Here is a 14756-nt window from a genome sequence, read left to right on the forward strand (position 1 = left end):
CGCTACACCGCCAGACTTGCAATTGCCTGACTGATCATTAGAAGTTTATCGCAGCGCTAGATTGCCTGTTTTGTTTAACATCTGCCAATCTGAGTTAAATTGCAGCGCTAGACTATCCGTGTGTTTAATATTTGCCAAGCTGATTTATATCGTAGCGCTAGATTGCCATAGAGCGCTTTAACAATATTCTCAATTGTGTTGTGCCGCCTGTTGAAATCATTTGTGACTGATTGCGCCTGCCATTTGCATCGCACCCACTGTGTTCTGTACCCCAATCCTGTTTCGGTTTTGGCTTGCAGCCATTTTGTTGTTGTTGTTGTGTCCCCCTGGCCGGATATCCACCACGCCCCCGCCTCCCAGCTGATCCTCCCTCCCACTGATATTGGAAGCGCCACTCTCCCGTGTGTGAAGCTGTGACCGCCCTGATACCATCAGAAGCGGCCGCTCCTCACGCTGCTCCCTGCTCTACCTACCGACTGGTATCGTAGCGCTACACCGCCAGACTTGCAATTGCCTGACTGATCATTAGAAGTTTATCGCAGCGCTAGATTGCCTGTTTTGTTTAACATCTGCCAATCTGAGTTATATTGCAGCCCTAGACTACCCGTGTGTTTAATATTTGCCAAGCTGATTTATATCGTAGCGCTAGATTGCCATAGAGCGCTTTAACAATATTCTCAATTGTGTTGTGCCGCCTGTTGAAATCATTTGTGACTGATTGCGCCTGCCATTTGCATCGCGCCCACTGTGTTCTGTACCCCAATCCTGTTTCGGTTTTGGCTTGCAGCCATTTTGTTGTTGTTGTTGTGTCCCCCTGGCAGGATATCCACCACGCCCCCGCCTCCCAGCTGATCCTCCCTCGCCCCCGCCCCCTCCACCATCCACTTATGTACAGTTGCTTCTGCGCGCAGCGTTCACGCGCAGCAGAAGCGCCCCATGCGCACCGAAGGTGCGCCAAAGGTAAGCCCGTCTACGCCCGTCCGCGCCTGGACCGCGCCCAGCACCAGACCCCCTGGCCCCCGCAAACCCCACTCCGTCCGCATTACATACGACGCCGCTACCCTATCAGCATTTAATCCCGGCAGACTCCAAAACTGTAACCTAGCCGCCCCAGGACAAACCCATGGACCCTTCACATGCCTCTCCTGCAAGTTCGACTGCATCAGACCCCACACCAAACCCACGAACTCCGACCTGAGCTCTGACACTAACCACCTAAAATGCATCCTACTCAACACCCGCTCGGTCCACAGACACGCCATTGAACTCTGGAACCTACTTGACACTACATCGCCGGACGTCGCCTTCCTTACAGAAACCTGGAAGAACGCTTCATCAGCGCCCGACATCGCCATAGCCATTCCGGACGCCTACAAGATCATCCGAAAGGACCGCACCAACCAAACAGGAGGAGGCATCGCCATCGTCCACAAGAACACCATCTGCATCACGACCAGTTCCGACGACAATCTCGCTAACGCCGAACACCTTCACTTCCAGATTCACATCGACCCCAAGACCACACTCAGAGGCACCCTCATCTACAGGCCACCAGTCCCCGCACACATTTCAGCGAAGACATCACTGACTTCATCAGCCCACACGCCCTCCCTTCCGAGGACTACATTCTACTGGGAGACCTCAACTTCCACCTGGAAAAGAAAAACTACAGCAACACCACCACCCTTCTGGACAATCTGGCCAACCTCGGACTCGAACAACTTGTTGACACCCCCACCCACTATGCCGGACACACGCTCGACCCAATCTTCACCTCCAGCAAGCACATCTCCTTCGATCACACCACAGCTCTCCATTGGACGGACCACAACTGCGTTCACTTCAACTACAAAAAAACTACGACCCACAACCACCCACTACCAATTCCCCGAAGAAATTGGAACAAAATTACCACCGACCAGCTCTTCACATCGCTTCACCAGAACCCTCCTGCTAAATCATCGGACCCTAACCAAGCAGCCACCGACCTCACACAATGGATCACCCACAGCGCCGACGAACTAGCACCCTTGAAAAACCATCTAATCAAGCAAGGTAGCAAAAAAGCCCCCTGGTTCAACGATGACCTTAAGAAATCCAAGAAGTTCTGTCGCACCCTCGAGAAAGCCTGGAGAAAAACCCAACCACTGACAACCTGACAACTTTCAAGAACGCCATCCGCAAACACCACCAACTGATCCGTTCCACCAAGAAATCAGCATTCAAGGATCGCCTCGACAACAACACCCAAAACAGCAAGGAACTATTCAACATCGTCAAAGAATTTACCAACCCCACCTGCGACTCTCTGTCCTCTTTCTTTCACAACAAAATCGGCGACATACATAACAGCTTTAAAATCCAGTCCGAAGACCAGTCCACTCCTCCCACCTCAGAACCAAAACCGCACTCTAACAACCTTTGCGACTGGAACCCAATCACCACTGAAGACACCATCCACCTGATGAACTCCATCCACTCAGGATCGCCAACCGACCCATTTCCCCACCAGATCTTCAACAAAGCAGACTCCATAATTGCACCCCATCTCCGCGACGTCATCAACTGCTCCTTCAACTCCGCCACCTTCCCGGAAAGCTGGAAACATGCCGAACTCAGCGCCCTTCTGAAGAAGCCCATAGCAGACCCCACTGAACTTAAGAACTACCGCCCCATCTCGCTCCTCCCATTCCCAGCCAAAGTCATTGAGAAAGCCGTCAACAGTCAGCTCGCCGCCTTCCTTGAATCCAAAAAATCCCTCGACCCCTCCCAGTCCGGATTCCGAGCCAAACACAGCACCGAAACCGCCCTCATCGCAGCAACAGACGACATTCGTACACTACTGGACAACGAAGAAACAACCGCCCTCATCCTACTTGACCTCTCCGCAGCCTTCGACACAGTCTGTCATAGCACCCTCATACAACGCCTCAGCAACGTCAGAATACAAGGAAAAGCATTGGACTGGATCATCTCGTTCCTCGCCGGAAGAACCCAGAGAGTCCGCCTTCCCCCTTTTAGTTCAGAAGCCTCCGAAGTCATCTGCGGCGTACCTCAAGGATCGTCACTCAGTCCCACCCTCTTCAACGTATACATGAGTCCCCTCGCAGCCATCGCGCGCCAACACAACCTCAACATCATCTGCTACGCAGACGACACCCAGCTGATCCTCTCCCTCACCAAAGACCCAAACACCGCTAAAACCAACCTACACGAAGGTATGAAATAAGTAGCCGAGTGGATGAAGAACAGCCGTTTAAAACTAAACTCGGACAAAACGGAAGTCCTCATCTTAGGTTCATCTCCCTCTGCCTGGGACGACTCATGGTGGCCTCCGGCCCTGGGAACCGCACCCATACCTACGGATCACGCACGTAACCTGGGCTTCATCCTGGACTCCTCCCTCTCGATGACCAGACAAGTCAACGCCGTCTCATCATCATGCTTCAACATCCTACGCATGCTCAAAAAAATCTTCCGTTAGATCCCCACCGAAACAAGAAAGACAGTCACCCACGCACTGGTCACAAGCCGACTGGATTACGGAAACACCCTTTACGCCGGAACCACAGCCAAATTACAGAAAAAACTCCAACGCATCCAAAACGCCTCAGCCAGACTCATACTGGACATCCCCCGTCAAGCTCACATTTCCGCTCACCTGAAAGACCTCCACTGGCTCCCCGTCAACAAGAGAATAACGTTCCGTCTCCTCACCCACGCACACAAAGCCCTCTACGACCTAGGACCCGAATGCCTCAACACGCGACTGTCCTTCTACACCCCCACCCGCCAATTACAATCGTCCAATCAAGCCCTCGCCGCAATTCCGCGCATCCATACATCCACCATGGGGGGAAGATCCTTCTCCTACTTAGCGGCCAAAACCTGGAATTCTCTCCCCACCCACATCCGCCTTACACAGAACCATATCTCCTTCAGAAAGCAAATAAAAACTTGGATATTTGATAAGTAAAGCTCTCCCCCCCCCCCTCCCTCAAGCGCCTTGAGACCCTCTGGGTGAATAGTGCGCTATACAAATCTCTGAACTTGAACTTGAACTTGAAACATATTTCTCTGCTACTTTGATTTTTTGTTTTTTTTTAACAGTGATAGGAAAAATGTTAATCAAATAAAATACTTGGTGTACAAATGTGACAAAAAACAGGATAATTAGAGTATTTTATCTGTGGGGGAGGGAACGCCAAGTTTTATAGTCCACTCCCTAAAATGTGGTGTAGTGAGAACGTTATGAGTCTGGAAGCAAGTAGTTCTGTACTGTGGTATTGGTACTCCTGCTCCACCAAGTTTTTTAATGATGGTCAAATTGTATACTTCACATTCCTTTGTCCCCTTTACCGCCATTATGTGAGATAGGTGGGCGAGCCACTAAAGCCACTGAAGACTCAAACCAAGCTCAAGCCAGATTCCTGGGTCTGGTTCACTCACGGTTCCCTTAGATCCTCAGTCCTACAACATGTGTAGCCTTCTGTCTGCCATCCACATTCTAACTTCATGCACCAAGAATTCAACACATAGCATTAACTTTTGAAGTAAAAATACGAGAGTGAAAGAACTACCCATCTTCTGGCTGAATTTCACAATGTGAAACCAAAAAACCTGGGATCAATCCTGGCTTCCCCACTTGATCAAATTGCATAATCCTAGGCAATTGTCTAGTTGTTTAGAGACCCCAGGGTTATAATGCGCTATATAAATCGAATAAAATAAATAAATAAATAAATTGTTTCATTTCATGTTGCCTCCTTTTTCATCATTATCACATACAAGAACATTTTGAAATACATGAGTTCAGGATGTGTGCTGTAAAAAAAATCATGTGTTTGATTTCACAAACTATAAAGTTGTTCCACGTATAATAATAGCCTAGGCCATGTCGAGGGTATACATGACAACTGACTTGCCTCTTGGTTCAATAATGTCATTGTTGTCAGGACCGAGAAGGCACAATGTTTCTAAGTTCATGTTTGAGAACTATTGTTTTTAATAAATGCCCTTCAACGCAGTGATATAATCTAATGCACTAACGTGAAACACTTCTGCATTATAATGAAAAATACATATTTTTCAATTTTGAAAAGTCTTTATCAAAAATTCTCATGTTTGCTGCACAATATCTTTAAAAATGAAAGCGTTTCTTAAGATAAGTGGTAATTTGTAAATAAATACTTGCCCATTCATCTGCTTGCTGAATGTCAGTGCTAAATCAATGAAACAACAGCCCAGGGGGCTATACATAAAGGTCAAGAGGGCTGCAAGAGGCCCTATTACATGCTCTTCCTTTTCAGTATGAGCACACCAGCCTAGGGCCCTCATTACGATGTCGGATGGAGCCCCACCAACAGGCCATTGGTGGCAGTCCGCCTGACATCCAGGGCATCTGTCTGACCGCCAGATTAAAATACGGGCAGTCGGAGCGCAAAGGTCGGGTGGGGCAAGACTGCTACCTCCGACAGACAGGCTCAAGGATCCTGTCGGGTTGGCAGTCGGGGGATGGGTGGATTAGGATGTCCCTTTCTGACCGCCTTTTTTTAATGGCTGTCCCACTGCCATGAAAGGGCATACTGAAACGGACTTTGGGTTCCCCAAGCAGGGCTTCCTTCCATCGTGAGCCACTCCTGAGTAGCCGAGGGGGGCACATGTAATGCCCCCCACACTTCCATGCACTATGTGTCAGGCACTACATGGTGCCTGTCACACGGTGCATGGATGTGCACATAGTGCTTTTCTGTACTGTGGCTTGTGCTGGCAGTCATGTTGTTATAGGGGAGGTGGGACCAGTCACCTGCCCGATATGATGGCGGTCTAAAAGACCACCATCGTAATCAAGCCCTCGGTACTATAATCTCTGCTCTAGTGAAAGGCCACGACTATGTATGACAATTTTTCATTCTTTGCAACTGTTTTTTTACCACATACTTTCTGTAGGGTAAAAATACAAAGTGACAGAGACATACCTTTGCAGTAAGCATTCAGCTCTTGTTTGATTCCTTTACATTCACGTTTCCCCCACTTGTTTATACGTTACTGCAAGCAACATGACCAGAAAACCAAAAGAAAATACCGTTTAAACTACTTAATGGATCTCAACAAATAACATTTTTCTTTCAGGAAAAATAAACAAAGTTGTATCAAAAAGAAGCTGGCTGAACAGACCCGACTATGGAACTGACTGTGAGTAGAAGTCATTCTTAATAATCACCTGTCAAAAACAATTGCGTGTAATTTGCCCTAATCATTCCTGTTGCTTGAATTTGAATGCTAGTTGTATTCTGAGTGTTGCGTTATATTTAAAGAAGGTATTCTGAGGACAAAAGAATAAACCTGAATGTATTCATTTCTTTTCTGAAAACATATGGATATTCAACAAATGCTTGCAACTTTATTCTTTTTTGAAAAACGCGAACAGTTATGGGAAAGGTAGGCTCGAAATCTTTCATTATAATTTCGTGATATTTACGCGTAATTCTAGAACTGAACTGATGGGCCCATGCGAAGGGGCTCGTTCAGAGCACTCCAGTAAAATGACTTGGTCATTTTGGACGCAGAATTAATTATCTGTGTCTCGAGGTTTTTTACCGCATCTAAGGAAGGAGGATAATGTGGTAATACTGCATGTTTTTCCTCATTCCGGGATACAAACCTCAAAATAATGAAGCTTTTCCCTGATCAAATTCTACCAGGTTTACCTGGAAATGGTAAAGACAAAAAACTGTTTCTGCAAAGTGTCAGCACAGCTTCTGATCCCAAATCAAAAGTAAATCTCTGTTTGCACCATTATACGGATTACCACGGCCTCGCAAAGAGGGAAACATTCAAAGATAAGTACATTGCATCATAGCTAATCCACCAAGAGATACAATACTGTTTCATCCACAAAATATTCTTTGATACCAAAGCCAATCTTCTTGAAACTGATGTATGTTCCCAAAACTATGTTGAGGAGCCATTATGCCACATCTGCATTACCACCCAAAGGTCCTCTCAACTATTGACCCTCAAAGCCAATTTAAAATGAAGACACTAAAGAAATCATAGATAAATGTTGGTGAGGATTGGTGAGAATTGGGTTGTTGCTTGAGAGGGGTGTGAGCCCTTCACAGATAACAGCCACAATCCTTATCGGGGTGAAGCACAACAGCCACTAAATTAACCTGTGCTTAACCGCCTGGTAGCTTACATAAAAGCTGTTGGGCTTAACTTTGAGGCAATGTATAAAGTGTTTATGCAGCACTTAAACAGTAATAAAGTGAAAACACAACACAAGAAAAATCCCACACCAATTTAGGAAAATAGAGTAACATTTAATGAATTAGATACACAAACACAACAAATATACAATCAGTAGAACCAGAGATATGCCATTTCAAAGATTTAAGGTAACCTAAGAGCACAAAATGCAGCTCTCGGTCATCTGGTCAGCAGCTAATCACCCAATAGGGTTATCCAGGCGCTTGCAGCCCCAAGAGGCATATTTGAACAGCCAGATCTTGAGGGCCGAAAGTGAGTTCATGGTCCGTAGGTGCGTGGGGAGGCTGTTCCAGGTGTTTTCTGCAATTTGGAGCAGGAGTGTCCTCCACTTGCATGGGAGAGAGGTGGAGTGTAGTGTTCTCGATTGTTGGTGGAAGTTCAGGTGGTGGTTAATGTAGTTAATAGTCAAGTATATCATTTCCCTCTAGGTTCTCTTATCTTTCAGATCAACCACTCCATAAGTACTCTACACACATACACTAGCACAGTCTTAGCGGCGCTATGAATTTCTACGGGGTATCAAAACACTTATAAATGCAGTTTAATAAAAATATATTCAGTTATACAGCACATTCTTTATAAATTCATAAGGAAATATATTTAAAACCGTACATGAAATATCTTAAAAACGTACAATATAAAAATGGGAGAAACAACACCAAGACAATCGCATTTGTCATAAAAAGGTTAATTCGTGAGAGTACATCAGGACATCACATTGCAGAAAACAATTTCTTATCAAAATGTGAATCAATGTCACACAAATTTAACAGCAACAGAGCGTTGACATGTTTTGGTGGGTTGAAATGAATAAATCCACCTTCTTCCAGGCATGATCATATATATTCCTCTCCTTACACTTTCCCAAAAGCCTGAATGTGAAACATAAATACACAAAAAAGAAAAAGCCATTTATAATCCATATTATTATACAATTTTTTTTATACATATATCAATAATTCATACATTGATTTAGATAATGAAGATAAGTATTCCTCTATCACCGAACAAATACACTTCCCTCAAGACTGGAGTTTTTTTGTTGTGCATCACCCTATCATCCACATTCAAATAGCTATCACTATGAATATCAATATGACTGACACAACACAAGGGTTTCACAACATAACACTATCAGTCATACTAATAGTATTCACTCAAAAAACATACAATGATCAATTCATCTAAGTATGAATGACTCACCAGTGAGGAGCACTTTGTTAGAAAGCCGTTTTATTAGGATAAATGCCAGTGGTAAAGGCAGAGAACTGTACATAAACAAATAAATAGAAGGGTAGGTGGGACACAATCATAAATCCATTATCAATGGTCCCCACAGAATAGTGACATTATCCCCTATTTATTTTTGTTAGGAACATACCTATTCTGTGTAGTCAACCTTTTCTATCAAGTTGCTTTAATTTCACAGATTTATTTCTGTAACTCAGTTCAATTTACAAGTGGGTTTGATATGCTCCACCATTCCTCCAAAACAACCTAAGTGTCTGGGCAGAGTATCCGTAGAAGAATCCTCATAATTAACAAAATTAACGATTGTACTCACAAAAGAGTTTATCATTATTTAACAGAATTAGTCATTGTTTGTTAATTAAAATCTATCAGTAATTTGGCTACTACTGTTCATTATAAAAATACCTGCACTGGTTGACCTTGAATGTAGCCCCGTAAAGAGAGTTAAATATCTTTCCTTTGTCGTTTGAGCTGAGCAGGGGATTCTAATCCTGCATCCATCCCTGTGACTAAAAAATGAATAGATAACAAAACACTTTATGAACTTATCCTAACTTGTTCGCACAAAGTTCTAACCGCATCGGTTTCAATTGGAAAATCTTACCATCAGGATAGAATCTCGCTTATCATTGAGGGACCTCTAAAATCTAACCGGGTGCCCAATATGGTGGCGTAAACCATTGTCAAGGGAGAGTCTCGCTAATAAAGGCTTACTTCAATATTTGCGGGCCTGCGTCCATGTTCTATCACTCCAAGCAGAGAAGCCCATCAAGGTATTGATTGGTCTATCCTGGCTTTAGGCTGCAACGGGGTTGTGTTGGACTTGGCTCTTTTTTCAGGGTCATCCCAGAACTTTTTGCCTTCCTCCTGTATTTTTGTTTACCTGTTTTTGGTGGTTTTCTGACTCTGGGCACTTTATCGCTGCTGTTCAGTGCTAAAGTGCATATGCTCTCTATGGTAAACTTGGTAAGAGTGGTCTATACCTGTTTGACATATTTAATTTACCTATCAGTCCCTTGTACAGTGGTATCCTATATACACTGGGCCAGTAAATTAAATGCTGCTGGTGGGTTTGCAGTGCTGCTTGCGCCTCCCACCAAAGTATCCTTTCAAACCTGAGACCTCTGCCACTGCAAGGAATGCGCACACAGTTTACTGCGGCTGTGACGTGGCACATAAAGTGGATGCCACGTCTGCAACTCCCCTTTTACTACATATCAGTCACCCCTAAGAAAGGCCCTAGCTAGCCCTACGGGCAGGGTGCAGTGTATGTAAAAGTTAGGACATGTGCCTTAACTGTGTGGCATGTCCTGGTAGTGACAGACATCCTATTTGGTTTCTCACTGCTTTGAGGCTGCCCTTTCATGGGGATGCATTGGGGAATCCCGGATTTGTGCTTCAGTGGTAATTCCTAGCAACAAACCGACAATGTCTCAACCGGTCAATCATGTAGGGGGACAAATAAATCCAAGTATTAATCATACAGCACAGGAAAGGGACAAGGGAGACCAAGGAGGGGTGGAAGTATTGTTATTTGCAAATAGAAGCACAGAATACAACTAAAATGCAGTAACCATAACAACCAGATGTATTTACAATCACAAACATAGTTCCATTATTTGTGAATGACCCTTTGGTTGCATCAATTGCCGCTGTAGAGTCGACGGCGTTTCAACCTCTATAGCTTGAGGTCATCATCAGGAGAATGGTTACTTGATTCAAAAGTACTCTGTTGGGACTATAAGGGGAGGGAGGAAGTATCCAGAGCGTGAGCTTGCTGGTAGGTAGACGTGAGGCGGCGTCACTGGAGAGTGCCGTCCGGTTCCAGGGAGCTTTCGCTAACAGTGGTTCTTGTGTCGGGGGACTGTGGCGTGAAAACGATTTGGCAGCGCTCTGAGGTGTAAGTATGAAGGCTCATGGGAGTGAGGTCCAGCTGTAGATCGCGATCGATGCAGTCCAGGACAAGGGACCGGGATAAGTCCGGTGGTGAGGGGCACTGGTAACGAGTTAAGTGTCTCAGCGTCTCAGTGGTAATTCCTGACATGAAAGGGGTAGCGTGATCAAGTTTGGTATGTTCGGAATAGTGGTGATAAATGTTTCATAATGATGATAGTGGATTTATTATTACAATTTTAGAAATGCCACTTTTAGAAGTAGGCATTTCTATGTGCTATGTGTCTTCGTGCCTGCCTGATATGTATTGACTGTCTGACTAACAAGGGGAGAGGGGATATGCATTCCCTCCAGCCAGTTCCAGGGGGGGGGGGCTGAGGTGTGTCCTGCCCTGCCTGGGTGACTCAGCGCTAGGTTGAATAGGCCTGGTCTCCATTTGTAGTGGTGGAAGGAGTAGCACCTGCACCTTAATAGGGCTGTGCCTACCTTCCACAATGCTCCGCTCCCTTGTTGTGTGTCTGGGGCCAAGTACTGGTTTGGACTGGGCTTGGAGCCCTGTACCAGGGTGAAGAACAAAGACATTACTACTATAAGTAATGGCGCTGTGACCACATGTCTGTTTAACTGTTTGGACTTCTGGAACGGGGAGAACTGAGGAGTGCACACTGCATGGACTGCAGTGTCCCAGGAGGAACCGCCACTGGTGACTGACCCGCTGACTGCTGCTATGCTGAGGAGACCCGGTGTGCTTGCCTACCTGAGACAGGTCTCTGGTGATTTACCAGGCTGTGTGTCTGGCCTTGGAAGAGATTGAAGTAGTGCTGAGTGAGCGCTGTGCTTCTTCTCCCCCCCCCATGAGGAGGTGCGCATTTGTCAAGCGTAGCGAGCGCTTCCTCTATGCATACTGAAAAGTGCAGCAGAAGCGCATTGTGGGCAGTTCATAAGTTGTTTTCTGAGCCGAGAAGTGGGTTCTTACAGTGAACGCTGCGAGAGCAGCTGCGCCATGATTTGGTAGTCAGGCGGAGGACGCCTGGTTGTGGGCGTGGCTCCGGTAAGGAAGAAGAGAGCCCCATGTGTTTGCCAAGCCTGGTTGTAGGCGTGGCTGCATTCCAGAAAGAGAAGCCAGGAGAGGCGCGAAACCATTGGCTGGTGAGGCCCGACCGGAGTCCTTCAGTGCAGGGAGGAGGTGAGCTCAAGAACGGCACCGCTAGTTGGCGGGCCGCTCCCCACATGAGTGCTAATCGGGTGAGTGCATTGGGACTGGAGTGCCTCTGTCCCAAGCCGCGCTATCTGGGGCGTGGCAGAAGGAGACCAGTCAAGGTCTCAGGAGAGCCCTTTCCAGGGAGCGAGCCGCTCTGTTGTTTTCTGGCCCGAGGAACCATTGGCAGACCCCGCCGTGGTGCTTCCACTGCCCCAACACGATCTCTGCATTCCCGATGTTGATACAGCTGCCCCACATGGCTGGGGGCAGCTACGCTTTTCCTGAATGTCTGGGGCATTTCCTTGAATGGCTTTAATGGTTCCCTGAGATGGAATCTGCAAAGATCGGGTGTGTGTTGCACCCCCCTTCTCGCCCTGATTTGGTGCACTGGGCACTGGGGACATTCTGTGCCAGTGAGAATGGGATGAAACCTCAATGGAGGTCCCCTGGAACTAGGACTGCCGCATTTCCTGGTGCAGGCGGGCACGTGACCCAGAAGCCTATACAAAGGACACCAGGTACCCTAAAGAAGAGCGCAGGTGTCACACTGATTGTGATGCTCATGCAGTAGTGTGTTCACCTCTTGAGTAGTTAGGATGGTGCACTGTGGCTATGGTTGCTTTCCCTAATGCTTTTGCCTAAATGTGTGCACTGCGAAAGTGGATTGTGGTGCCTGACTGATGTTGGTGCTGGATATCATTAGGGTGCCCTGTGGCTGATTATGTTTTACATAGTGTGTTGTGCCAAGTGCAACCTTCCCTGTAGGTACTGGCGATCCTAACTGTAATGTCATTATCCTGACTGCTCTGCCTAGCTACCAAGGGGGTGAGCAGGGGTTACCTTCAGCATGTAACTTCCTTGCCCTGACTAGAGTGGTGGGTTCTGCCTGGCTTGGGTGCATACCTTAGCCAACCAGAAACCCCATTTCTAACAGTAACATAATCACGTCCATGGCGCGATTCATGTCACCGTAAAACCCATGTTTGTGGGGAGCGCCATTTTTAAATGGTGTCAATGTGAAAATGAATCACATATTACTTATCGTAATTAAAATTAAATTGCCCAAATAACTCTGTACTGCAGTATCTTTCATTAGAACTTTAGAGTATAATGGAAAACTAACTAATAAAAGGAGCTAACCGAGCTATCTAGCAGTATCGCCTTTTATCTAGAAAATATATTGTTGTTTTTTTTTAATATCCCACTAAAGACTTACTTAAATTTGTGACGTAATCTTGTACACAACGAGATTCATGTCATCATAAAACCCATGTTTATAAAATTCATGGGGAGCGCCATATTTAAATGGTGTCAATGTGTACTGGATCACAATTTCCTTATTGTAATTAAAACCAAATTTCCCAAATAGCTCTGTTCTGATGTATCTATCATCAGGAAATCAGAGTGTGATGAAAAACGAACTAATGGATTTAAAAAAATTTTTTTGAACTTACACTAATCAATACAAAAATATATCCATATTGTGGTGCTGAATTTCTTGCAATTTCAACTTCACTTTCCTTGAATAATCTAACCCCACTCTGTTATTGTTACAGTTTCAGAAAGCGTACCAGGGACCATTAAGACCTTCGCTTCATCAAATCTTCTCTCGAGTTTAACCCCTTTTGGATAGTGTTAAATTTGGAAATATACCACTTTTCCCTGTTTTTACGTTTTAGTTCTAGGTTCCCCCCTCTTTTGTTCCCCGTCATTTCCTCATTGATAAACCAGTGAAGGTCCATATGTTTATGTTTTAAACTGGCATAATGTTCAACAAGTGGGACATTTAATGTATTAGTTTTTATAGCTGACCTATGTTCAAGAATTCTCAACCTTAATTCTCTACTTGTTTCACCCACAGAGCCCAATTCACATGGGCATAACAATAGATATACAACATTGGCACTTCTGCAGTTATTCAGACTCTTAGTTATCATTTTATGACTATTGTGCTCAATGGTCTTACCCACTAATGTAATGTAGGCCTGTCCTTGCATGTGTAGATACTTGTGTGTGTGGGTCAGCAGCTTAAATTGGTATTTCATCTCTATCGGAAGCCAATGGAGTTTCCTGATGTGGTGTGTGATGTGGATTCATCTGGGAAGGGCGAGGATGAGTATGGCTGTGGTGTTCTGTATGGTCTGAGGTATTAGTATCATTCTGCTGGTCGAATTGTCTTACACCCAATCAGCATATTTATATCATTTATAAGTACCTAGTAAACTACATGTACGCAGGGCCTGTGAATTAAAATGCTACTAGTGGGCCTGCAGCACTGGTTGTGCCACGCACTTAAGTAGCCCTTTCAAACCTGTCTCATGCCTGCCATTACAGCCTGTTTGCACAGTAGTTAAACTGCTGTTTCAGCCTGACAAAATAAATCTTTTGCTAGGCCCAAACCTTCCTTCTCAATACAAATAAGTCACCCCTACAGTAAGCCCTAAACAGCCCACAGTGCAGGAGGCAATGTATTTAAAATGTTGGCCATGTAATTTTAGGTTTTACGTGTCCTGGTTGTGAAAAGATTTCTTACATTTGATTTTCACTACTGCAAGGCCTACCTTCCCATAGGATGACATTGTGTTACCTTATTATATTAATAAGCTGTAATTTCCAAATGGGAGCTGGTCACCAGTTCATGTTTGGTGTCTTTGGAATTGTAATGAAAAATCCTCTCTTATGGTAAAGTCGGATTTTATATTACAATTTTCAAAATGGCACTTTTAGAAGGCTGGCATTTTCCTGCCTTAGCCATTGGGTGCCTGCTGTCTGTCTCTGGGTCACATGACTGGGTGGAATTGGCAGTTGGACTCTGTGTATGCCTCCTAGACAGCCACACACAACAGAGACCTTAGGTGTGCTGGATGGGCCATCACTGGCTGGATAGGAAGGCAGACTAGGTGGTACCCTGGCTACACACAAAGGGCTGCATACCCCCTGTAGTTAGTCTGGCACCAGGACAGGGAAGGTAAGATGCCTGTAGACTTCAAAGGGAATTTCCTAGAAGCTTCTCCCACCTTCCAGAGGAAGCGAACCAGGTATAAGTATTGGACCTCAGACACCACCTCTTCAGTACACTTGTGGATCTGTGGATACTCTGCCAGGAACAAGGACTGCTGTGCTGCTGAAAGGACTGTCA

At 45.4% G+C, this 14756-nt stretch overlaps 1 protein-coding gene across 1 annotated transcript in view; it reads left to right on the plus strand.

Moving 5' to 3' along the window:
• MYRFL (myelin regulatory factor like) overlaps positions 1–14756 on the plus strand; it is an 874676-nt gene that overhangs the window by 822445 nt on the left and 37475 nt on the right. Inside the window, exon 20 of the mRNA XM_078673905.1 lies at positions 6133–6195. Coding sequence (XP_078530031.1) covers positions 6133–6195 — 63 coding nt within the window. The remainder of the gene's footprint in view (positions 1–6132; positions 6196–14756) is intronic.

Source organism: Lissotriton helveticus, chromosome 1_1 (genome assembly GCF_964261635.1).
Source record: "Lissotriton helveticus chromosome 1_1, aLisHel1.1, whole genome shotgun sequence".
Classification (NCBI taxonomy): Eukaryota; Metazoa; Chordata; class Amphibia; order Caudata; family Salamandridae; genus Lissotriton; species Lissotriton helveticus.